The sequence below is a fragment of the Callospermophilus lateralis genome, chromosome 10 (assembly GCF_048772815.1).
Source record: "Callospermophilus lateralis isolate mCalLat2 chromosome 10, mCalLat2.hap1, whole genome shotgun sequence".
Lineage (NCBI taxonomy): Eukaryota > Metazoa > Chordata > Mammalia > Rodentia > Sciuridae > Callospermophilus > Callospermophilus lateralis.
This window is the reverse complement of record NC_135314.1, coordinates 130,753,419-130,778,401: the sequence shown is the minus strand read 5'-3', so window position 1 is coordinate 130,778,401 and position 24,983 is coordinate 130,753,419. Positions and strand designations below refer to the sequence as shown.

Below are 24,983 nucleotides of genomic sequence, written 5' to 3'. Positions count from 1 at the left end.
AGATAGACACACACACACACACACACATGACAGACTGACCGACTTAGAAGTAAACTTAATGAAGGAAATGAAAAACCTCTATAAAGAAAATTGCACAACACTTTTGAAAGATGTTGAAGAAGATATTGAAGAGATCCAGTATGGTGAACTAGAGGGAGGTTATGTTTCTTGTTGCTCCATGACTAAGGATTCAAGAAGAGGAAATACTATTTCTCTGTGAGGCAGCTGTTACTGCCCACTGATATCCTGCTGTTTACCCCCCATTTGTTTATCATGATTGCCCACCATCTGCCAGTTTATCACCTGCCTTTTTAGAGCAGACCACTTGCTTGTGGCCCGTGGTCCCCCATTTGGCCGTTTGCCTGACTCTTGCCTGCCCATCAAAAGCCGCCTGAGGTCCACTTGCTGACTGCACAACACCCACAGTCTGACAGTGGATCTCCTTCTGCCCACTGATAACTAGAAGTCCATTGCAGAGTACCCAAAGATTTGGTTACATGCAGCTGCCTATATCTTGGGATACCAGCCAGAGCCTGCATGTTTGCCACTGTTACTGCCACCATCTTGGTGGCCACCTCAGTCTCCAGACAGTGCCAGGGCCTGGTGATATATTGTCTGGATAGCTGCAGGTCTCAGTGCTAGTGGTCACCATCTGGCTGCCTCTTTGTAGTGTTGCTCCTTTGTGTGTGTGCTTCTCTGGTGTTCTTTCTGCAAGTTGAAATGACATTGCGATTTTGGGTCTGCAGCAAGACAGCCTGAGGAAGCTGAAGCCCAGGTCTTTCAGATTGAAGCTGGTTTGCATAGGCCAATATGGGTCTGGAAAGCCTGTCAAAAACACAGGTTGAAGAAAAGCTCAGAGTTCTGAAATGTGTGGGACGGAAGGGCCTGGCTATAGTGGGTCAGAAGGCTAGAAGAGAATGTGAGAGTGTCTTGCTCTTGGCTCACCCAGCCAACTAGTCCAGCACCCACCAGACTGGAGCTACCATCAAACTTCAGAGAACCCCACCTATCATCAGAGAAGAGAAGCTGTGAAAAATTTTAAAAGCCAACAGAAGCAGTCGTTCAATTTTTCCATTCCATTGGAATGATCCTTCCTTCCTTCCTTCCTTCCTTCCCTCCCTCCCTCCCTCCCTCCCTGTATCTCTCATATATTTACTATCTTTGAATCCAGATATGTTTCATGCATCAATTTATTGAGGAATGGGATGCCTGAGTAGTATATTACAGATTTGTTGTATATCCTAATATTTTTACTTTAAAAATAATCTATATGTTTTTTTCTCTCACCTGCCTGTGTTCCTGGATTCTCTTTCTCACTTCTCTCATACTAACAGAAAACCTCTATTAATTCCTCCTTCACTCTTACTATAAATTTTTGCCTCTATCTTCTCTCCTTCTCCTTCATTAACATCACATCATTTGAAATGGCAAACCCTTTTAGCAAACTTACTGATTATATTGTAGGCAATAATTGAACACATAATTTCTGTTTATCGTGACAAAACTGTAGACACCTTAATAGGAGCTATTTGGTATAAGGTTGTATATTGTTTGTGTTGGGTGCTGTAAATATTGGTCTCCTCCTTAAAGGTGAGGAAGGCTTCAGGGAAACTGAAAGACTATAGAATAGAATCTGTACTGCCTCAGATCCATACTGCTGCATGTGAAGATACACATACAACATGAAAAAACAAGGGAACAAAATGCCTCAGACAAACCAAGAATTTCCATCAATAGAATCCATAGACAACACAGTACAAGAAATGTCAGAGAGGACATTTAGAAGGTACATATTTAGAGTGATCTTTGAAATAAAAGAAGGTATCAGAGAGAAAATACAGAAAATGAAAGATCATTTCATCAAAGAAGCAGAAATTATAAAAAGGAATCAAGCAGAAATCCTCTAAATGAAGGAAATAATAAACCAAATTAAAAATTCAATGGAAAGTATCACTAACACACTACTTAGAAGACAGAACCTCAGGCAATAAAGACAAAAATATACATATTCTTGAAAATAAAGTCAACCACAGAGAGAACATGGTAAGAAACTATGAATAGAACTTCCAAAAAATATGGGGTAACATGAAAAGAACAAATTTAAGATTTATCAGAATAGGTGAAAGTATAAAGATCCAAACCAAAGGAATGCACAGTCTTTTCAATGACATAATGCCATAAATTTCCCAAATCTAAAGAATGAAATGGAAAATCATCTACAAGAGGCTAATAGGACCCCAAATGTATAAAATTACAACAGACCCACATCAAGGCACATTATAATGAGAATGATTATCATGTAGAATAAGGATAGAATTTTAAAAGCTGCAAGAGAAACAAAGCAAATTACATACAAGAGGAAACTGATTTGAATTTTGACTGATTTCTCAACCCAGACCCTCAATGCCAGGATATGGAATAACATATATCAGTCTCTGAAAGAAAATGGATGCCAATGGATAATATTATATCCAGCAAAATTAAGCTTCAAATTTCTTGATGCAATAAAAACCTTTCATGATAAACAAAAGTTAAAAGAATTTACAACTAGAAAGTCTGCACTACAGAACGTTCTCAGCAAAATATTCCATGAAGAGGGGAAAAAAATGAAAATCATCAAAGGGAGGAACTACACTAAAACAAATGTCAATCAAAGGAGAAATTAAAAACCAAATGACCAGGAATACAAGTCATGTCTCAATAATAACCCTGAATGTTAATGGCTTGAACTCATCAATCAAAAGACATAGAGTGGCAGATTGGATTAAAAAAAGACCAACAGTATTCTGTCTTCAAAAGACTCATTCATAGAAAAAGACATCCACAGACTGAAGGTGAAACGTTGGGAACAAACATATCACTCACATGGATTATGTACACAAGCAGAGGTTTCCATCCCCATATCAGAAAAAGTGGACTTCAAATCAAAGTTAGGAAGGAACAGAGAAGGACATTTCATACTGCTTAAGGGAATCATACATCAAAAAGTTGTAACATCGTAAATATATGTGCCCCAAACAATGGAGCATCTACATGTACCAAATAAACCCTTCTCAATTTCAAGAATCAAATAGACCACAATACAATAATACTATGTGACTTTTACCACTGGAAAGACCATCCAAACAAAAACTAAACAAAGAAACTATAGCATTAAATAATACAATGATTTAGACTTGAACCAACACATATAGAATATTTCATCCATCATGGAGCAAATATACGTTCATCTCAGCAGCACATGGATTCTTCTCTAAAATAGACAATGTTTATGCCACAAAGCAACTCTCTGCAAATACAAAAAATAGAAATATTACCCTATATTCTATTAGATTATAATGGAATGAAACTAGAAGTCAATGATAAAATAAAAAGTAGAAGCCACTCCAACACCTGGAGACCAAATAGCATGCTATTGAATGATTAATGGATAGCAGAAGAAATCAGGGAGAAAATTAAAAAGAAATACGTAGAGATTAATGAGAACACCAGTACAACATATTAAAATCTCTGGGACACAATGAAGGCAGTGCTAAGGGGAAAGCTCATTGCATTGAGCTCATACTTAATACAATAAAAAGTCAACAAATAAATGACCTTACATTACATCTCAAAGCCTTAGGGAAAAAAATCAACATCAAAAGCAGTAGAAGACAGGAAATAATTAAAACCAGAGCTGAAATCAATGAAATTGAAATAAAAGAAACAATACAAAAATTGACAAAATGAAAAGTTGACTCTCTGAAAAGATAAATAAAGTTGATGAGCCCTAATGAAGAGAAAAAGAAAAATTACTAAAATTTGTGATGAAAAAGGAAGTATCATGTTGGACAGTACTGAAGTACAGAAGATAATTATAAACTATTTTGAAAATTTATACTCAAATAAAATAGAAAATCTCGAAGTCATCAATAAATTTCATTTTTTAAAATTTTTTTGTTTTTATTTTTTTTATTGGTTGTTCAAAACATTACAAAGCTCTTGACATATTTCATACATTTGATTCAAGTGGGTTATGAACTCCCATTTTTACCCTGTATACAGATTGCAGAATCATATCGGTTACACATCCACGTTTATACATATTGCCATACTAGTGACTGTTGTATTCTGCTATCTTTCCTATCCTCTAAAATCCCCCCTCCCCTCCCCTCCCATCTTATCTCTCTACACCATCTACTGTAATTCATTTCTCTCCCTTGATTTTTTTCCCTTTCCCCTCACATCCTCTTATATGTAATTTTGTATAACAATGAGGGTCTCCTTCCATTTCCATGCAATTTCCCTTCTCTCTCCCTTTCCCTCCCACCTCTCGTCCCTGTTTAATGTTAATCTTTTTCTCATGCTCTTCCTCCCTGCTCTGTTTTTAGTTGCTCTCCTTATATCAAAGAAGACATTTGGCATTTGTTTTTTAGGGATTGGCTAGCTTCACTTAGCATAATCTGCTCTAATGCCATCCATTTCCCTGCAAATGCCATGATTTTGTCATTTTTTAGTGCAGAGAAATACTCCATTGTGTATAAATGCCACATTTTTTTTTTTTATCCATTCATCTATTGAAGGGCATCTGGGTTGGTTCCACAGGCTAGCTGTTGTGAATTGTGCTGCTATGAACATCGATGTAGCAGTATCCCTATAGTATGCTCTTTTAAGGTCTTCAGCGAATAGTCTGAGAAGGGCAATAGCTGGGTCAAATGGTGGTTCCATTCCCACCTTTCCCAGGAATCTCCATACTGCTTTCCAAATTGGCTGCACCAATTTGCAGTCCCACCAGCAATGTACAAGTGTACCCTTTTCCCCACAACCTCGCCAGCGCTTGTTGTTGTTTGACTTCAGAATGGCTGCCAATGTTATTGGAGTGAGATGGTATCTTAGGGTGGTTTTGATTTGCATTTCTCTGACTGCTAGAGATGATGAGCATTTTTTCATGTACTTGTTGATTGATTGTATATCCTCCTCTGAGAAGTGTCTGTTCAGGTCCTTGACCCATTTGTTGATTGGGTTATTTGTTTTCTTATCGTTTAATTTTTTGAGTTCTTTGTATACTTTGGATATTAGGGCTCTATCTGAAGTGTAAGGAGTAAAGATTTGTTCCCAGGATGTAGGCTCCCTATTTACCTCTCCTATTGTTTCTCTTGCTGAGAAAAAACTTTTTAGTTTAAGTAAGTCCCATTTGTTTTTGTTTTTAACTCTTGTTCTATGGGTGTCTTATTAAGGAATTTGAAGCCTGAGCCCACAATATGTAGATTGGAGCCAATTTTTTCTTCTATCAGACGCAGAGTCTCTAATTTGATATCAAGCTCCTTGATCCATTTTGAGTTAACTTTTGGGCATGGCGAGAGAAAGGGATTCAGTTTCATTTCGTTGCATATGGATTTCCAGTTTTCCCAGCACCATTTGTTGAAGATGCTATCCTTCCTCCATTGCATGCTTTTAGCCCCTTTATCAAATATAAGATAGTTGTAACTTTGTGGATTAGTCTCTGTGTCCTCTATTCTGTACCATTGATCCACCTGCCTGTTTTGGTACCAGTACCATGCTATTTTTGTTACTACTGCTCTGTAGTACAGTTTGAAATCTGGTATCTGATTTGCCAGAATTTTATTGAGGATTTTTGCATCTAAATCTGGTACCTCCTGATTCACACTTCCTGCTTAGAATTGCTTTTACTATTCTAGGTCTTTTATTTTTCCATATGAATTTCATGATTGCTCTCTCTATTTCTACAAGAAATGCCGTTGGGATTTTGATTGGCATTGCATTGAACCTATAGAGAACTTTTGGTAATATCGCCATTTTGATGATGTTAGTTCTGCCTATCCATGAACAGGTTATATTTTTCCATCTTCTAAGATCTTCTTCTATTTCTCTCTTCAGGGTTCTGTAGTTTTCCTTGTATAAATCTTTCACCTCTTTTGTTAGGTTGATTCCCAAGTATTTTATTTTTTTTGAGGATATTGTGAATGGGGTGGTTTTCCTCATTTCCAGTTTAGATTTGTTGCTGATATAAGGAATGCCTTTGATTTATGCGTGTTGATTTTATATCCTGCCAGTTTTCTGAATTCATTTATTAGCTCTAGTAGTTTCTTTGTAGACCCTTTTGGGTCTTCTAGGTATAGGATCATATCATCCGCAAATAGTGATAATTTAAGTTCTTCTTTTCCTATCTTAATGCCTTTAATTTCTTTTGTTTGTCTAATTGCTCTGGCCAGTATTTCAAGAACTATATTGAATAGAAGTGGTGATAGAGGGCATCCCTGTCTTGTTCCAGATTTTAGAGGGAATACCTTCAGTTTTTCTCCATTTAGAATGATGCTAGCCTGAGGCTTAGCATATACAGCTTTTACAATGTTGAGGTAAGTTCCTGTTATTGTTAGTTTTCTAGTGTTTTGAACATAAAGGGATGCTGTACTTTGTCGAATGCATTTTCTGCATCTATCGAGATGATCATGTGGTTGTTATCTTTAAGTCTATTGATGTGGTGAATAACGTTCATTGATTTCCATATATTGAACCATCCTTGCATCCCAGGGATGAATCCTACTTGATCATGGTGCACGATCTTTTTGATATGTTTTTGTATCTGATTTGCCAGAATTTTATTGAGGATTTTTGCATCTAAATTCATTAGGGATATTGATCTGTAGTTTTCTTTCTTTGAGGTGTCTTTATCTGGTTTGGGAATCAGGGTGATATTGGTCTTATAGAATGAATTTGGAAGTTCTCCCTCTTTTTCTATCTCCTGAAATAGATTGTAGAGTATTGGTATTAGTTCTTCTTTAAAGTTCTTGTAAAACTCTGCTGTATAACCATCTGGTCCTGGGCTTTTCTTGGTTGGTAGTCTTTTGATGGCTTCTTCTATTTCCTCACTTGATATTGGTCTGTTTAGGTTGTTTATATCATACTGACTGAATCTGGGTAGTTCATATGTCTTAAGGAATTTATAGATGCCTTCACTATCTTCTATTTTCTTAGAGTATAGGGTTTCAAAATAATTTCTAATTATCTTCTGTATTTCTGAATTGTCTTTTGTGATGTTGCCTTTTTCATCCCATAAGCTAGTAATTTGGGTTCACTCTCTTTTTCTCTTTGTTATCGTGGCTAGAGGTCTATCAATCTTATTTATTTTTTCAAAGAACCAACTTTTAGTTTTGTCAATTTTTTGGATTGTTTCTTTTGTTTCGATTTCATTGATTTCAGCTCTAATTTTAATTATTTATTGACTTCTACTGTATTTGGTGCTGATTTTTTCTGCTTTTTCTAAGGCTTTGAGGTGTAGTGTGAGGTCATTTATTTGTTGGCTTTTCCTTCTTTTAAGGAATGAACTCCATGAAATGAATTTTCCTCTTAGTACTGCTTTCCTAGTGTCCCAGAGATTTCGATATGTTGTGTCTGAGTTTTCATTTACCTCTAAGAATTTTTTAATTTCCTCTTTGATGTCTTCTGTAACCCTTTGTTCATTCAGTAGCATATTGTTTAATCTCCATGTGATGTAGGATTTTTCCTTTCTCATTTTATTATTGATTTCCAATTTCATTCCATTATGATCAGATAGAATGCATGGTAGTATCTCTATTCCTTTGTAATTGCTAAAATTTGCCCTGTGACACAATATATGGTCTATTTTTGAGAAGGATCCATGTGCTGCTGAGAAGAAAGTGTATCTGCTTATTGTTGGGTGGTATATTCTGTATATATCAATTAAGTCTAAATTATTAATTGTATTATTGAGCTCTATGGTTTCTTTATTCAACTTTTATTTGGAAGATCTGTCCAGTGGTGAGAGAGGTGTGTTAAAATCTCCCATGATTATTGTGTTGTGGTCTATTTGACTCTTGAACTTGAGAAGAGTTTGTTTGATGAATGTAGCTGAACAATTGTTTGGGGCATATATATTAATGATCATCAAGTCTTGTTGGTGTATGATTCCCTTGAGCAGTATGTGGTGTCCTTGTTTATCCCTTTTGATTAACTTTGGATTGAAGTCTATTTTATTTGATACAAGTTTGGACACCGCTGCTTGCTTCTGGGGTCCGTATGAGTGATATGATTTTTCCCAACCTTTCACCTTCAGTCTGTGTATGTCTTTTCCTATCAGATGAGTCTCCTGTAGGCAGCATATTGTTGGATCTTTTTTATAATGCATTCTACTAGCCTATGTATTTTGATTGGTGCATTTAAGCCATTAACATTTAGGGTTACTATTGAGATATGGTTTGTATTTCCAGCCATCTTTGATTATGTATGTTACTTAACATGAATTGTTTTTCCTCTATGATTAGTTTTTTTTTTACTATACTACCTCCCGCTGTTGGTTTTCATTGTTATTTTTCATTTCCTCTTCCTGTAATGTTTTGCCAAGGATGTTTTGAAGAGCTGGTTTTCTAGCTGCAAATTCTTTTAACTTTTGTTTATCATGGAAGATTTTTATTTCATCTTCAATCCTGAAGCTTAATTTCGCTGGATACATGATTCTTGGTTGGAACCCTTTTTCTTTCAGCGTTTGAAATATGTCGTTCCAGGATCTTCTATCTTTCAGGGTCTGTGTTTAAAGATCAGCAGTTATCCTGATTGGTTTACCCCTAAATGTAATCTGCTTCCTCTCTCTTGTGGCTTTTAATATTCTCTCCTTATTCTGTATGTTGGGGATCTTCATATTATGTGTCTTGGTGTGGATCTCTTATGATTTTGTACATTCGGTGTCCTGTAGGCTCCTAGTATTTGGATTTCTTTTTCATTCTTTAATTCTGGGAAGTTTTTTAGTATTATTTCATTTAATAGATTGCTCATTCCCTTGGTTTGGACCTTTATGTCCTCTTGTATCCCAATAACTCTTAGGTTTGGTTTCTTTATGTTATCCCATAATTCTTTGATGTTCTGCTCATGATTTCTTAACATTCTTGCTGAGCTGTCTATGTTCTTTTCAAGTTGAAAAACTTTGTCTTCATTTTCTGAAGTTCTGTCTTCTAAGTGTTCTACTCTGCTGGTAATACTCTCATTTGAGTTTTTAATTTGGTTTATTGTTTCCTGCATTTCCAGGATTTCTGTTTGTTTTTTATATCCTCTATCTCCCTATAGAATTGATCTTTTGCTTCTTGGATTTGTTTATGTAATTCATTGTCAAAGTGATCTTTTATTGTCTGAATTTGCTGTATAATGTCTTCCTTGAGACTCCAGATCATCTGAAGCATGTATATCCTGAACTCTTTGTCTGACATTCCATCAGCTGCAGATATTACCTCATCTAATGTTGAATTGACCTGTATAGTTTGTGGTCCTTTCTTTCCTTGTCTTTTCATACTGCTCATGATATTTTCTAGCTTTGTGAAACTGTTGTGTTAATGTTTTTCCCCTTATATATTTGATTGTTCTTGTATAGCTCCAAAATCCCTCTTTTGCAGAGAAAGACAATGTTATCAGTTCCCAATATCAACAGTACATCATCTAAGCACAAGCTTTCATTATTAATACATTTATAGTTAGATTCTAAGTCTATAGATATTGGTTTTAATTATTACTTAAGAATATATTCATTAGTTTCATAAAAGGCATACCATATCTGGTGGCATATAGAAAACTTAATTTCAGATGAAGGATGTTATACTTAGAGGGAAAGGAGTCAGGGTATGAGGTTAAACTAAGTTAGCACCATTGGAGAACTCTAACCAATAGACTGGTAATTTATGGAAGAATGTATAGACTCAACCTCCTATCTGTATTTAGATAGTTACCCTATGTACAGATAGCAAAAGTTAGGAGATTGAAAGTGGGATAGAGGGGCTGGGGATGTGGCTCAAGCGGTAGCGTGCTCGTCTGGCATGCGTGCGGCCCGGGTTCGATCCTCAGCACCACATACAAACAAAGATGTTGTATCCGCCAATAACTAAAATAATAAATATTAAAAATTCTCTCTCTCTCTCTCTCTCTCTCTCTCTCTCTCTCCTCTCTCACTCTCTCAAAAAAAAAGAAAGTGGGATAGATTACGAATGAAAAAAAAGAAAATAAATAACATGGAAAACAAGAGAAATAAGAGAGAAGGAAAAGGAAAGTAAGATAGAAATAAAGAAAAAAAATGGGGGGAAGGTGGGGTATATGCAATTTTTCTATATTATATTACTTTGGTAATTCGGTTTTTCATGCACAGTTCTTGGTTTCACATATGTTGAAGTTGTGGGAGAGAGAGAAGAAAAGAGAGAAAGAAAGAGGAAAAAAAAGTTTCTCAGAACACTGTTTTCCTTGCTTCCAGTAGGTGGTGTTGTCTATTCCTAGCTTGTGCCTCTGTATTCAGGGTGGTGGGTATAGCCAGTGTGAAAGGAAATGAGCTTCCACCTGTATCTTCCCTACTCTAGTCTCTAAGGTAGAAACCAGGTGCCTGTACAGTTGTTGTTTTGCGTTGATAGCTACAACCCCCAAAAGCTCGTGGGAAATATTTTGAATTATTGCAGCTAAGGGTGGGGGAGTTGGAAACCGGGTACCTGGATCAGCCACAGAACTGTGCTGGTAGCCACACCCCCTTTGATGGGTTTTAAGGGTTGATGGGCTTCCTCCAGACTAGCACACGGGGCGGGGCTGGGCTTCCTCCTCTGGTCTGGTTTGGCGCCGGGCGGCTTCCTCCTCCGGTCTGGCTTGGTGCTGGGCAGCTTCTTCTTCTGGTCTGGCTTGGCGCTGGGCGGCTTCCTCCTCTGGTCTGGCTTGGCGCTGGGCAGCTTCCTCCTCCGGTCTGGCTTGGCTGGCGCCAGGCGGCTTCCTCCTCTGGTCTATCAATAAATTTCTAAAGACACATGATCTACCCAACCTGAATCAAGAGGATATACACAATTTAAACACATCAATTTCGAGGAATGAAATTGAAGATGCCATCAAAAGCCTACCAACCAAGAAAAGCCTAGATAGAACAGACAGATTCCCAGTGAGCTCTTCAAAACCTTCAAAGAAGAATTAACACTAGTAATCCTCAAATTATTTGATGAAATAGAAAAGGAGGGTACCCTTCCAAACTCATTATTTGAAGTAGTATCACCCTGATACCAAAACCAGACAAAGACACATCAAGGAGAGAAAACTTTAGACCCATATTCCTGATGAACATAGATGAAAACATTCTCAATAGATTCTGGCCGATTGCATACAAATACACATAAAAAGATAGTGACCATGATCAAATGGGGTTCATCCAAGAGATGCAAGGTTGGTTCAACATATGAAAATGAATAAATGTAATATATCAATACACTTAAAGACAATAAATATGATTCTATCAATAGATGTAGAAAGAGCATTTGACAAAATACAGCACTCCTTCATGTTCAAAACACTAGAAAGACTAGGGATTGTAGGAACATACCTCAACATTGTAAAAGCTATCTATGCTAAGCCCAAGGCCAACATTATTGTGAATGGAGAAAAATTGAAAGCATTTTCTCTAAAGATGGGAACAAGACAGGACTGCCCTCTTTCACCACTTCTATTCAACATGGCTGTTTTTTTAAACTTATTTTTTAATTGATTTAATTTTTTAAATACACAACAGTGAAATGTATTACAATTCTTATTACACATATAGAGCACAATTTTTCATATCTTTGTATAAAGTATGTTCATGCCAATTTATGTCTTTATACATGTACTTGTTTTTTTGCATTACAATTCTTATTAAACATATTTACCACAATTTTTCTTATCTCTGTTTGTATGTAAACCAGCCTGTTTTTGTGCGAGTACCATGCTGTTTTTGTTACTATTGCTCTGTAATTTAGTTTAAGGTCTGGTATAGCGATGCCACCTGCTTCACACCCAATTCGAGTCTTCATACATCTACTTTGGATAATGATGTCCATCACATTCCACCATCCTTGCTAATTCCATGCCTCCTCCCTTTCCCTCCCTCCCCTTTCCTATCTAGAATTCATCTATTCATCCTATGTTCCCCCTCCCTACCCCACTATGAGTCAGCCTCCTTATATCAGAGAAAACATTTGGCATTTGTTTATTTGGGATTTACTAACTTCATTTAGCATTATCTTCTCTAATGCCATCCATTTGCCTGTAAATGCTATGATTTCATTCTCTTTTAATGCTGAGTAAAATTCTATTGTGTATATATGCCACATTTTTTTATCCATTCATCCACTGAAGGGCATATAGGTTGGCATCACAGTTTAGCTATTGTGAATTGTGTTGCTATAAACATTGATGTGGCTGTGTCTCTGTAGTATACTGTTTTTAAGTCCTTTGGTTATAGACTGAGGAGAGGGATAGCTGGGTCAAATGGTGTTTTCATTCCCAGATTTCTAAGGAATTTCCATACTGCTTTCCATACTGATTGCACCAATTTGCGATCCCACCAGCATTGTATGAGTATACCTTTTTCTCCACATCCTTTCCAACATTTATTGTTGATTGTCTTCATAATGGCTGCCATTCTGACTGGAGTGAGATAACATCTTTAGAGTAGTTTTGATTTGCATTTCTCTGATTGCTAGAGATGATGAGCATTTTTTCATATATTTATTGATTGGTTGTATATCCTCTTCTGAGAAGTGTCTGTTCAGGTCCTTGGCCCATTTGTTGATTGGGTTATTTGTTTTTTTTTTTTTTTTTTTTTGGGTGTTTAGCTTTCTGAGTTTTTTATATACTCCAGAGATTAGTGCTCTGATGTGTGACAGGTTAAGATTTACTCTCAGGATGTAGGCTCTCTGTTCACCTCACAGATTGTTTCTTTTGCTGAGAAGAAATTTTTTAGTTTGATTCCATCCCATTTATTGATTCTTGGTTTTAATTCTTGTACTATAGGAGTCTTATTAAGGAAGTTGGGGCCTAATCCCACATAATGAAATTTAGGGCGTACTTTTTTTTTTCTATTAGATGCAGAGTCTCTGGTTTAATTGCTAGATCTTTGATTTATTTTGAGTTAAGTTTTATGCATGTTGAGACAGATGGGTTTAATTTCATTTTGTTGTATATGGATTTCCAGTTTGCCCAGCACCATTTGTTGAAGATGTTAACTTTTCTTCAGTGCATGTTTTTGGCACCTTTGTCTAATATAATATAATTTGTAATTTTGTGGGTTAGTTTCTGTGTCCTCTATTCTGTACCATTGGTCTACCAGCCTGTTTTGGTGCCAGTACCATGCTGTTTTTGTCACTATTGTTCTGTAGTTTAGTTTAAGGTCTGGTATAGCGATGCTATCTGGTTCACTCTTCCTGCTAAGGATTGCTTTAGCTATTCTGGGTCTCTTATATTTCCAGATGAATTTTATGATTGCTTTTTCTATTTCTATAAGGAATGCCATTGGAATTTTGATTGGAATTGCATTAAATCTGCATAGTGCTTTTGGAAGTATGGTCAATTTGCTAATATTAATTCTGCCTATCCAAGAGCAAGGTAGATCTTTCTGTCTTCTAAGGTCTTCTTTGATTTCTCTCTTTAGGTTTCTGTAGTTTTCATCGTATAGATCTTTCACTTCTTTCATTAAGTTGATTCCTAAGTATCTGATTTTTTTTTGGAGGTTATTGTGAATGGCGTAGTTTTCCTGATTTCCTTCTCATAGGCTTTGTCCCTGATATACAGAAATGCCTTTGATTTATGGGTGTTGATTTCATATGCTGCTACTTTGCTGAATTTACTTACTAGTTCTAGAAGTTTTCTGGTGGAGTTTTTAGGGTCTTCTAGGTATAGACTCATATCATCAGCAAATAGTGCCAGTTTGAGTTCTTCTTTTTCTATGTGTATCCCTTTCATTTTTTTTTGGTCTAATCGCTCTGGCCAGTGTTTCAAGAACTATGTTAAATAGAGGTGGTGAAAGAGGGTATCCCTGTCTTGTTCCAGTTTTTAGAGGGAATGCCTTCAATTTTTCTTCATTTAAAATGATGTTGGCCTGGGGCTTAGCATAGATAGCTTTTACGATGTTGAGATATGTTCCTGTTATCTCTAGTTTTTCTAGTGTTTTGAACAAAATGAGGTGCTGTATTTTGTCAAATGCTTTTTCTGTGTCTGTTGAGATGATCATATGATTCTTTTCTTTAAGTCTGTGGATGCGATGAATTACATTTATTGATTTCCGTTATGTTGAACCAACCTTGCATCCTTGGGACGAATCCCAGTTGATCATGGTGCACAGTCTTTTTGATATGTCTTTGTATTCAATTTTTCAGAATTTTATTGAGAATTTTTGCATCTGTATTCATTAGGGATATGGTTTTTCTTTCTTTGATGTGTCGTTGTCAATTTTGGGGATCAGGGTGATATTGGCCTCATAGAATGAGTTTGGAAGTGCTGCCTCTTTTTCTATTTCCTGAAATAAATTAAAGAGTATTGGTGTTAGTTCTTCTTTAAAGGTCTTGTAGAACTCAGCTGTGTATCCATCCAGTCCTGGGCTTTTTTTGGTTGGTAAGCTTTTGATGGCTTCTTCTATTTCCTCAGTTGATATTGGTCTGTTTAAATTGTGTATGATCTTCCTGACTCAATCTGGGCAAATCACATGACTTAAGAAATTTGTTGATGCCTTCAGTGTCTTCCATTTTATTGGAGTATAAGATTTCAAAATAATTTCTAATTATCCTCTGTATTTCTGTAGTGTCTGTTGTGATATTACCTTTTTTTTTATCACATATGCTGGTCATTTGAGTTCCTTCTGTCCTCCTTTTCTTTAGCGTGGCTAAGGTTCTGTCAATTTTATTTACTTTTTCAAAGAACCAACTTTTTGTTTTGTCAATTTTTTCAATTGTTTGTTTTGTTTTGATTTCATTGATTTCAGCTCCAATTTTAATTATTTCTTGCCTTCTACTGCTTTTGCTATTGGTTTGTTCTTCTTTTTCTAGGGCTTTGAGATGTAGTTTGAGGTCATTTATTTGTTGACTTCTTCTTCTTGTAAGGAATGAACTCCATGCAATGAATTTTCCTCTTAGTACTGCTTTCATAGTGTCCCAGAGATTTCGATATGTTGTGTCTATGTTCTCATTTACCTCTAGGAATTTTTTAATCTCCTCCTTGTTGTTTTTGACCCATTGTTTATTCAGTAGCATATTGTTTAGTCTCCCTGTAGTGGAGAAATTTTACTTTTTATTTTGTCGTTGAATTCCAATTTCATTCCATTATAATTTGATGTAGTTTGTCTACTTTTTTGTGTTTGTTAAGAGTTGCTTTGTGGCACAGTATATGGTCTATTAAGAGAAGGTTCCATGTGCTGCTGAGAAGAAAGTGTATTCATTTGATGCAGGTTGAAGTATTCTTTCTATGTCAGTTAAATTATTGATTGTATTATTTAGTTCTGTAGTTTCTTTGTTCAACTTTTGTTTGGAAGAGCTACCCAGTGGTGAGAGAGGTGTGTTAAAATCACCCAAGATTATTGTGTTGTGGTCAATTTGACTCTTGAACTTGAGAAGAGTTTGTTTGATGAACATAGCTTCACCATTGTTTGGGGCATATATATTTATGATTGTTATGTTTTGTTGGTGTATGTTTTCCTTGAGCAGTATGTAATGTCCATCTTTATCCCTTTTGATTAACTTTGGCTTGAAGTCTATTTTATTTGATATGAATATGGAAACTCCTGCTTGCTTCCTGAGACATGGTTTGTATCTCCAGCCATATTTGTTTATTTTTGTTATTTTACTTGAATTAGTTTCCTCTTTGATAGTTTTTCCTTTAGTGTACTACCTCCCTCTGCTGATTTTCATTGCTGTTTTTCATTTCCTCTTCAGACAATATTTTGCCAAGGATGTTTTGTAGTGCCGGTTTTCTAGCTATAAATTCTTTGAACTTTTGTTTATTGTTGAAGCTTTTTATTTCATCTTCACATCTAAAGCTTATTTTTGCTGAATACAAGATTCTTGGTTGGTACCCATTATCTTTCAGAGCTTGATATATTTTGTTCCAGGATCTTGTAGCTTTTAGGGTCTGTGTTGAAAAGTCTGCCATTATCCTAATTGGTTTTTCCTTATGTGTAATTAGATTTCTTTCTCTTGTGGCTTTTACTACTCTCTCTTTATTCTGTATATTGGGCATTTTCATTATAATGTGCCTTGATGTGGGTCTGTTGTGCTTTTGTACATTTGGCATACTGTTGGCTTCTTATATTTGGATTCCCAATTTATTCTTCATGTTTGGAAAGTTTTCTGATATTATTTCATTGAATAGATTGTTTATTCCTGTGGTTTGGACCTCTATGCTTTCATTATCCCAGTAGCTCTTAAATTTGGTCTTCTTATGCTATCTCATATTTTTTGAATTTTCTCCTTGTGATTTATTATCATTTCACTGTGTGGTCTATGTTCTTTTCAAGATGATTTATTTGATTTTCATTGTCTGATATCCTATCTTCTAAGTGGTCTACTCTGTTTGTGATACTTTCATTTGAGTTTTTAATTTGGCTTACTATTTTTTTCATTGCAAGGATTTCAGTTTGTTTTTTCTATGTAACCTTTATCTCCCTTTTGATGTGATCTTTTGCTCTTGGATTTGTTTCTGTAGCTTATTTTGGAAGTGATCTTTCACTGCCTGTATTTGTTGTCTTATGTCTTCTTTGAGATCCCCAAACATTTTAACCATGTATACCCTGAAATCTTTCTCTGTCATTTTTTTTGTGCTGTAGCTTCCATTTCTTCTCATGATGTGTTGTCGTCTTGATTTGTTTGTGGTACTTTCTTTTTTTGTCTTTTCATGTTGCTCATGTGTCTTCCTTTCCAGCTCTGTGGATCTGGTGTGTTATTGTTTTTACTCTATAAATTTGTAGTGCTCTTGTAGAGTTCCACAGTCTCTCCAGCTCAAATGGCAATCAGACGTGATAGCCACGGCCACCACAAAATGACGGGGAAGGTTTTTCAAGATGGAGTTAGTCTGTTTCCAGTGCCCGGGTGTCTGGTGATGTGGGGGGAGCTGGGCGATGGCCTTGTGCTGTGGGTAGGTAGTTTCCAAGTGATCTGCGTGGGAGCGGTGCACAATCTGGAGTTCTGCAGATATGCTGATAGGTATTTCTGCTAAGCTGCTTATGAGCAGTGCATGAGCTAGACCTGTGGGCTTTGGGTCCAGAGCCCAGAGATTTACTTGGGCCCAGAGGCTCTGATTTCCATGCGGGTGATTGCAGCGATGGTGATTTCTCCGAAAATCAACTGGCCCCCGGAGATTCGATCTGGGAACTCTCAACATGGTTCTTGAAACTCTAGCCAGAGCAATCAGACAGATGAAAGAAATTAAAAGGATACAAAGAGGAAAAGAAGAACTCAGATTATCATTGTTTGCTGATGACACAATTCTATATTTAATGGATCCAAAAAAATTCCATCAGAAAACTTCTAGAACTAATAAATGAATCCAACAAAGTAGCAAATATAGAATTAATACACATAAATCAAATGCATTTGTATACATCAGTGATGAACCCTCTGAAAGAGAAATTAGGAAAACTATCCCATTCAAAATAGCCTAAAAATAAAATACTTGGAATTAATCTTAACAAGAGATGTGGAAGGCATCTACAACTGAACACCAAAGAAAGAAATTTAAGAAGACCTTAGGAGATAGAAAGATCCCCCATGCTCTTGGATAGGCAGATACTGTTAATAGTGTTTAATAGTGTTAAAATAGCCATACTACTAAAAGTGTTATACAGATTTAATGCAGTTCATATTCAAATACCAATGACATTTTTTATAGAACTAAAAAAGGCAATAATGAAATTTATTTGTAAAAATAAGTGACCCAGAATAGCCAAAGCAATCCCTAGCAAGAAAAGTGAAGCAAGAGGCATCACAATACCAAACCTTAAACTAGAATATAGAGCAATAGTAACAAAAGTAGCATGGTATTGGTACCAAATAGACATGTATATCAATGGTACAAAATAGAAGACTTGGAGAAAATCTCAGATAAATACAGCTATCTCATACTAGGCAAATGTGCCAAAAACATACATTGGAGAAAAGATAGCCTCTTCAACAAATGGTGCTGGAAAAACTGGAAATCTATATGTAGCAAAATGAAATTAAACCTCTATCTCTCACCCTGCACAAAAATCAACTCAAAATGGATCAAAGTCTTAGGCACTAGACCAGAGACTCTGTGCATAGTAGAAGAAAAAGTAGGCCCAAATCTTCATCAGGTCAACTTAAGACCTGACTTCTTTAATGAGGCTCCTCAAGTTCAAGAATAAAATTAAGAATCAATAAATGGGATGGTATCAAACTAAAAAGCTGCTTCTCAGCAAAGGAAACAAGGACGTGAAGAGAGAGCCCACAGAATGGGAGAAAATCTGTATCACATGCACTTCAGATAGAGCACTAATCTCCAGGATATATGAAGAACTCAAAACACTTAACAACAAAAAAATAAATAACGCAGTCAATAAATGGTCTAAAGAACTGAACAGACCCTTCACAGAAGAAGAATACAACCGATTACAAACATATGGAAAAAATGTTCATCATTTCTAGTAATTAGAGAAATGCAAATCAGAACTACTCTAAAATTTCATCTTACTCCGGTTAGAATGGCAATTATCAAGAATATAAGCAACAATATGTGTTGGCAAGGATGTGGGAAAAAAGGTACAGTTATGCTCACACATTTCTGGTGGCTCTGCAAATTGGTACAACCACTATGGAAAGGTGTATGGTGATTCCCCAGAAAACTTGGAATGGATCCACCATTTGACCCAGCTATCGCACTCCTTGGTTCCTACCCAAAGGACTTAAAAACAGCATACTACAGTGACACAGTCACATCAATGTTTGTTTATAGCAGCTCAATTCACAGTAGCTAAACTATGGAATCAACCTAGGTTCCCTTCAACAGATGAATGGATAAAGAAAATGTGGTTCATATCCACAATGGAATATTAGTCAGCCTTGAAGAAGAATGAAATTATGGCATTTGCAGGTAAATGGATGAAACTAGAAAATATCATAAGTGAAATAAACCATTCAAAAACAAAAACAAAAACAAAGGCCAAATGTTTTGTCTGATAAGTGGATGTTGATCCATTGTTGCTGGTGGGGGGCAGGTAGGAAAGAATGGATGAACTTTGGATTGCACAGAGAAGACTGAGGGCAGAGAAGGGACCATGGGGATGGGAAGGTTGGTAGGATGAGACAGACATTTTTACCTTGGATACGTGTATGATTATACTATTGGTATGACTTTGCATCCTTGTATAGCCAGAGGAATGAGAAGTTGTGCTCTATTTATGTACAGTTGTCCAAGTGCATTCTACTGTCATGTAAAACTAATTAGAAAAAAATTTAAATGAATTAAAAAAACAAAGAAAAAAGTTGAAGAAGATATTTAAAAATGGAAGACCTTCCTTGATAATTTATTAGAATAATTAATAGTGTTAAAATGTCTGTACTTCTCAAAGTCAATCTACGTATGCAGTGTCTTCCTTATCAAAATACCGGTAATATTCTTAATAGAACTAGAAAACAATGACTAAGATTTACATGAGAGCATAAAAGACTGTGGATTGCCAAGGTTATCTTGAACAAATTAATAAAGCTAGAGGCATCACAATACCTTATTTCAAGACATACAGAGCCACAGTTAGAAAAACAGCCAGATATAGTACAAAAACATACATGTACACCATTAGAACAGAATAGAAAGCCCAGAAGTAAACTCATTCATTTATGGACAAATGATTCCCCCACAGAGGCCAAAAGTACTTTAGAAAAATTACATCCTCTTAATAAATGATGTTATAAAAATGGGATATGCATATACAGACGATTGAAACTTTACCTTTGTCTTTTACATGTGTATAAAAATGTACTCAAAATCTATCAAGATAAGAAAGTCTGAAACTACTGGAAGAAGACACAAGTGATATACTTACCTCATTGGAACAGGCAATGATTTCCTTGATAGAACCCCCAAAGTGCAGAAACAAGAGGAAAATTGGCATGTGGGATGACATCAAGCTAAAAGGCTTATGTACACTAAACAATTAACAGTGAATGTGAGAAAATATTTGACAACTCTTCATCTGACAAATGGCTAATATCTAGAATATATAAGGAACTCAAAGAAAGTAACAACAAAAACCCAAATAAACCAAATAGGGAAGATGACAAGTGAGCTGAATATGCCTTTATAAAAGGAGGAAATACAAATGGTCAATAAATATATGAAAAATGCCCATATATCATTAACAATCATGGAGACAGAACATAATTACATAACAATATTTTTTGTTACTAAAAACAGAAAATGGTTGGTAGAAATGTAAATTAATCATTATGGCAGTTCCTCAAAATACTAAAAATAGAACTATAATATAATACAATCCAGGTGTCTTACTGCTAGCTATATGTCCAAAAGGGATGAAACCAGCATACCAAGAAAATACCTGTATGCCAATGTTTATTGATGTGATATTCACAATAATTAAGATATGTAATCTGCCTGGGTACCCATCAACAGATGGATGGATAAAGAAAATATGGCACCTATATACAGTGGAATGTTATTCAGCCATAAAGAAGAATGAAATCCTGTCATTTGCAGTAAAATGTGTGGAACTGGGAAATATAATGTTAAATGAAACAAGCCACAGAAAGACAAATTCTGCATGTTCTCTCTCAAATATGGAAGCTAAAAAACATCAACCTGAAAGTAGAATAGGCTCAACTAGCGATTGGGAATCTCTGTTGTGGGAAGGTTAAAAAAGGGAGGTTGATTTTGGTCAGTGCATGCTATGTTCATGTATAAAATTATCATACTGAACCTCATTAACATGTACAGTAATAAATGTTAACAATAAAAGGAAAATGGATGACTGATGTTCACTGTGTACAATTCTCATGACCCTCATTCATTATGGTAGCATCTCATGAAGATGAAAAAAAGTTTTTTAAATCTTAGATTAGAGCTTTCCACAGAGCAGAAGTGGCTCAGGGAGAATTGTCACGTTTTCTTCCCCAGTATATAGTATTAAGTGCATGAATAATACACATTTAAGGTTCCTATATATCTTTTTATTGCTTGATAAATAGCATTTTATATCACCTTATAACTTTCCTTTATATTGATGTTGATGTACCATAGTTTATGTAAATTCACCTACTAAATAGTACATATTGGTTACTTTCAGGTTTTGGCAATTATGATCCTGTAAATACCCATTTGTAGTTTTTTTTTTTCTGTGTGTGTATGTGCACATATGTTTTCAGTTCATTTGGGTAAATATCAAGAGTGAATTGCTGATCCTATTGTAAGATTATGTTTAGTTGTTTAAGAAACCTTCAAGTTGTCCTTTAAAGTGCTTTTACCATTTTGCATTCTGAAAAATGAATGAAAGTTCCTGTCGTTCTACATCCTCAACAGTATTGGGTAGTGTCAGTATTTCCTGATTTGGGCCATTCTTATAGGTGAGTAGTGGTATCTCAATGTTTAAGGGAAAAATCCCCTAGTAGGATATGATGAGCTACCCCCACCCCCATATTCTTATTGCCATAGTTGTGTGGTGTCTTTGGTGAGGTGTCTGTTCAGGTATTTTACCTGTTTTTAAATTGAATTGTGTATTTTCTTAAATGTTGAATTTTAAGGGTTCTTTGTGTATTTTGGCTAACAGTCCTTTATCAGATGTGTGTTTTATATACATTTTCTCCTAATTAGTGGTTTGTCTTCTCATTCTTTTGATAGTTTCTTTCACAGAGCACACTTTTTAGTTAACATATAGTCCAACTTACTAAAGAATTTGTGAATCATGTCTTTGATTTTTATATCTAAAAAGTCATCACCATACCCAGTTGTCACCTAGATTTTCTCCTGTTATTATCTGGGAGTTTTGTGGCTTTACATTTTACATTGATATCTATGATACATTTTGAGTTAGTTTTTGTGACTGGTATATGGTATGTATCCACATTTATTTTTTGTGTGAGTATGTTTAGTTGTTCTAGCACCATTTGTTGAAAACATTGCTTTTGGGCTGGGGATGTGGCTCAAGCGGTAGTGCGCTCGCCTGGCATGCGTGGGGCCTGGATTCGATCCTCAGCACCACATACAAAGATGTTGGGTTTGCTGATAACTAAAAAATAAATATTCTCTCTCTCTCTCTCTCTCTCTCTCTCTCTCTCTCTCTCCCTCCCTCCCTCCCTCCCTCCCTCCCTCCCTCCCTCTCTCTCTCTCTCTTTAAAAAAAGAAAAGAAAACATTGCTTTTTTTCCCCCCTCATTGTATTTCTTTTGCCCCTTTGTTAAAGATCAGTTTATGTTGGGCTATTTCTGGATGCTCTGTTTAATCCTATAGATCATTTTGCCCATTCTTTCATTAGTACCCCACTGCATTAACTACTGTAGCTTTGTGGTATTCTTGTGACTTTATTGAAAAGAGGCTTTTTGGAGAGCCTTACTCTGCAAATCATTCTGATGTCATTATGTTTCTTAATTATCTGTAAAGTATCATGTTGAAAAAAATTTGTCACTTTTTAAGAAAATAAATTGAAATTTAATGTGTAAAGTGAGTTAATGAAACTTATTATCTCAGCAGTTGCCCTATACAGAAAGGAAGATTTCTTTTCTTTCATTGTTTCAGGGGAGAAGTAATTGATTCTTTTCCTCATAGTTTTGTTACAAGACTTAAACCGAATATAGAGAATAAACTTTCAATTTTAGTATAAAAGGCTTGGGAGGCTGAGACATGAGGATTACAAGTTCAAGGCCAGCCTCAGTAACTTAATGAGGTCCTAAGCGTTAGGGAGAACCTGTCTTAAAATAAAAAATGAGGGGCTGGGGATGTGGCTCAAGCGGTAGCGCACTCGCCTGGCATGCGTGTGGCCCAGGTTCGATCCTCAGCACCACATACAAACAAAAAGATGTTGTGTCCACTGAAAAACTAAAAAAAATAAATATTAAAAAATTCTCATTCTCTCTCTCAAAAAAAAAAAATGGCTGAGTGGTTAAGTGCCTCTGAGTTCAATTCCTGGTACCAATAAAAGAAAAAAAAAGGATCAATAAGTTTTATGTAGTATTAGCTATTATTAATAATCTTTACTCCTTTTTCTCCATCTTCCTCCTTTAAACATACAGCTCTTAGCTTGCCCTCCTAAATGCAGGAACTTCTTTATTAAACCCTAGTAATGAAACCATAGCAGAGCTCTGAAAAGAACTGATTGGAATTGCTGGGCATGGTGGCGTATACCTGTAATCCTAGGGGCTTGTAAGCAGAGAGGGGAAGATTGCAAGTTCAAAGCCAGCCTCAGCAATGGCGAGGTGCTAAGCAACTCTGTGAGACCCTGTCTCTAAATAAAATATAAACTAGGGCTGGGATGTGGCTCAGTGGTTGCCCCTGAGTTCAGTCCCCAGTATCCCCCAAAACAAAAGCCAAACAAAAAAGATGATAGCTTGGCATTGAGAAAAAGTGGTAATACAATTTTCTTTTCCCTGAAAATTGTTTGTATCATGTAATTGGAAATCTTGTTAGCATTGCTATGTATGAATGCTTAAAGGAGTTAAGTGAGGGTGGGGGAGAGGAAAAGTAATAAGTAAGTACCTGGACTGGCAGGGATGTCACCTTTAATAACTAGAAGGCAAAGAAATTAGAGTAGTGTAGTATACTGCATTTAAGATTGAATGAGTTCAGGAAATGAAAGTCTGTGTTATACTCCTGTTTGCAACAAAACCACTCAATGTTTTTGGAATTTCTTTGCCTCTAATATATCTATCTGGGATTTTTTGGTGCAGTGGAGTTACGTATAATTCCTGTTTCTTATTCATTAAAAGGGGTGTGCACCTTGTGATGAAAATTGGACTGTAGTAACAATAAAATTATTCCTTTTGAAGTAAGTTACTAGGATAACTCTAGATCCTAATGAATTTATGCTGGTATGTAAAGGAAAGCTTGTATTAATTTATTTTTTTTCTAAAAATATTATATTCAGTCTCTTACAAAAAGAAAACAATATGATTTTAATATACTTTGTATGCTTTCTTTTAGGTTGGTACAGAGGAGTGTCAACAAAGAAGCCAAATGTAAAGGTAATGAAATGTTTGTTAGCTTTTTTAATTCCAGAGGAAGATGTCTAAGTATGTTTGGTAAAATAACAGCTCTGATCTATCTCTTAAGTCTTTTATAGTGGCCACAAACATATTTTTCCTCTACAGAACTGTATCAGACTTTTCTCTGATTCAGGAATATTAAAATAATTTTTCTGAAAGGACAGAAAATGCAAATGTGATTATAGTTATAAAACTTATCTTGAAGAGGCAGGCCTATTTAAGTTTTAAATTGTTTTTCCTTCAAATATTTGACAAAAAGTAAATTGAATTATTTATAGAACTAGTTCGTTGGAATTTGAAGCAATCCAGGCAATGCCAAAATAATAATGTGACTAGTTAGATGAATTTATTTCTACTAATACCAAATGGAAAAAAAGTCAAATAATGTCTAATTAGACATTGGTTGATCCTGATATTCTTGTTAAAATTTGAATCTAAGTGAGATATTGGTGTATAATACTAATTTTGTATTCTATGTTTTATGTGTTTATATAATTGGTAATTTGATCAAATAAAATATATTTTAATTAGCAGTTTTAATACCATTAGGAACATTCTTCTTCAGTATAATGCATTTGTAAAACATTCTTTCTGCTTAATTCTTTCATATAATTAATATTATTCATTTTCTTGTTTCTATATTTTAATACTCATTGTATTATGCTTTTTCTTATGTAGATAAATAACAAAATAAATAACAAAATTATCACATTATTTTCATTAAAAAATTGTCCCAAGTTTTACCCATCAGTTTTGCCAGTGAAATTGTTTTATTAGTTTCTTTCTTTTTTTAAAAATTTGTTCTAAGCAGTTATACATGACAGCAGAATGCATTTCAATTCATTGTACACCAGTGGTACACAGCTTTTCATTTGTCTGGTTGTACATGATGTAGAGTTGCACTATTCATGCAGTCATACATGTACTTATGAATATGATGTCCGTCTCATTCCAGCATCTTTACTACTCCCACCATCCATTTTGCCCATCCAAA

The 24,983-nt window shown here is 35.4% G+C and overlaps 1 protein-coding gene across 1 annotated transcript in view; it reads left to right on the top strand.

The window, feature by feature from the left end:
- Dock3 (dedicator of cytokinesis 3) overlaps positions 1-24,983 on the top strand; it is a 589,707-nt gene that overhangs the window by 70,313 nt on the left and 494,411 nt on the right. Inside the window, exon 3 of the mRNA XM_076867085.1 lies at positions 23,928-23,968. Coding sequence (XP_076723200.1) covers positions 23,928-23,968 — 41 coding nt within the window. The remainder of the gene's footprint in view (positions 1-23,927; positions 23,969-24,983) is intronic.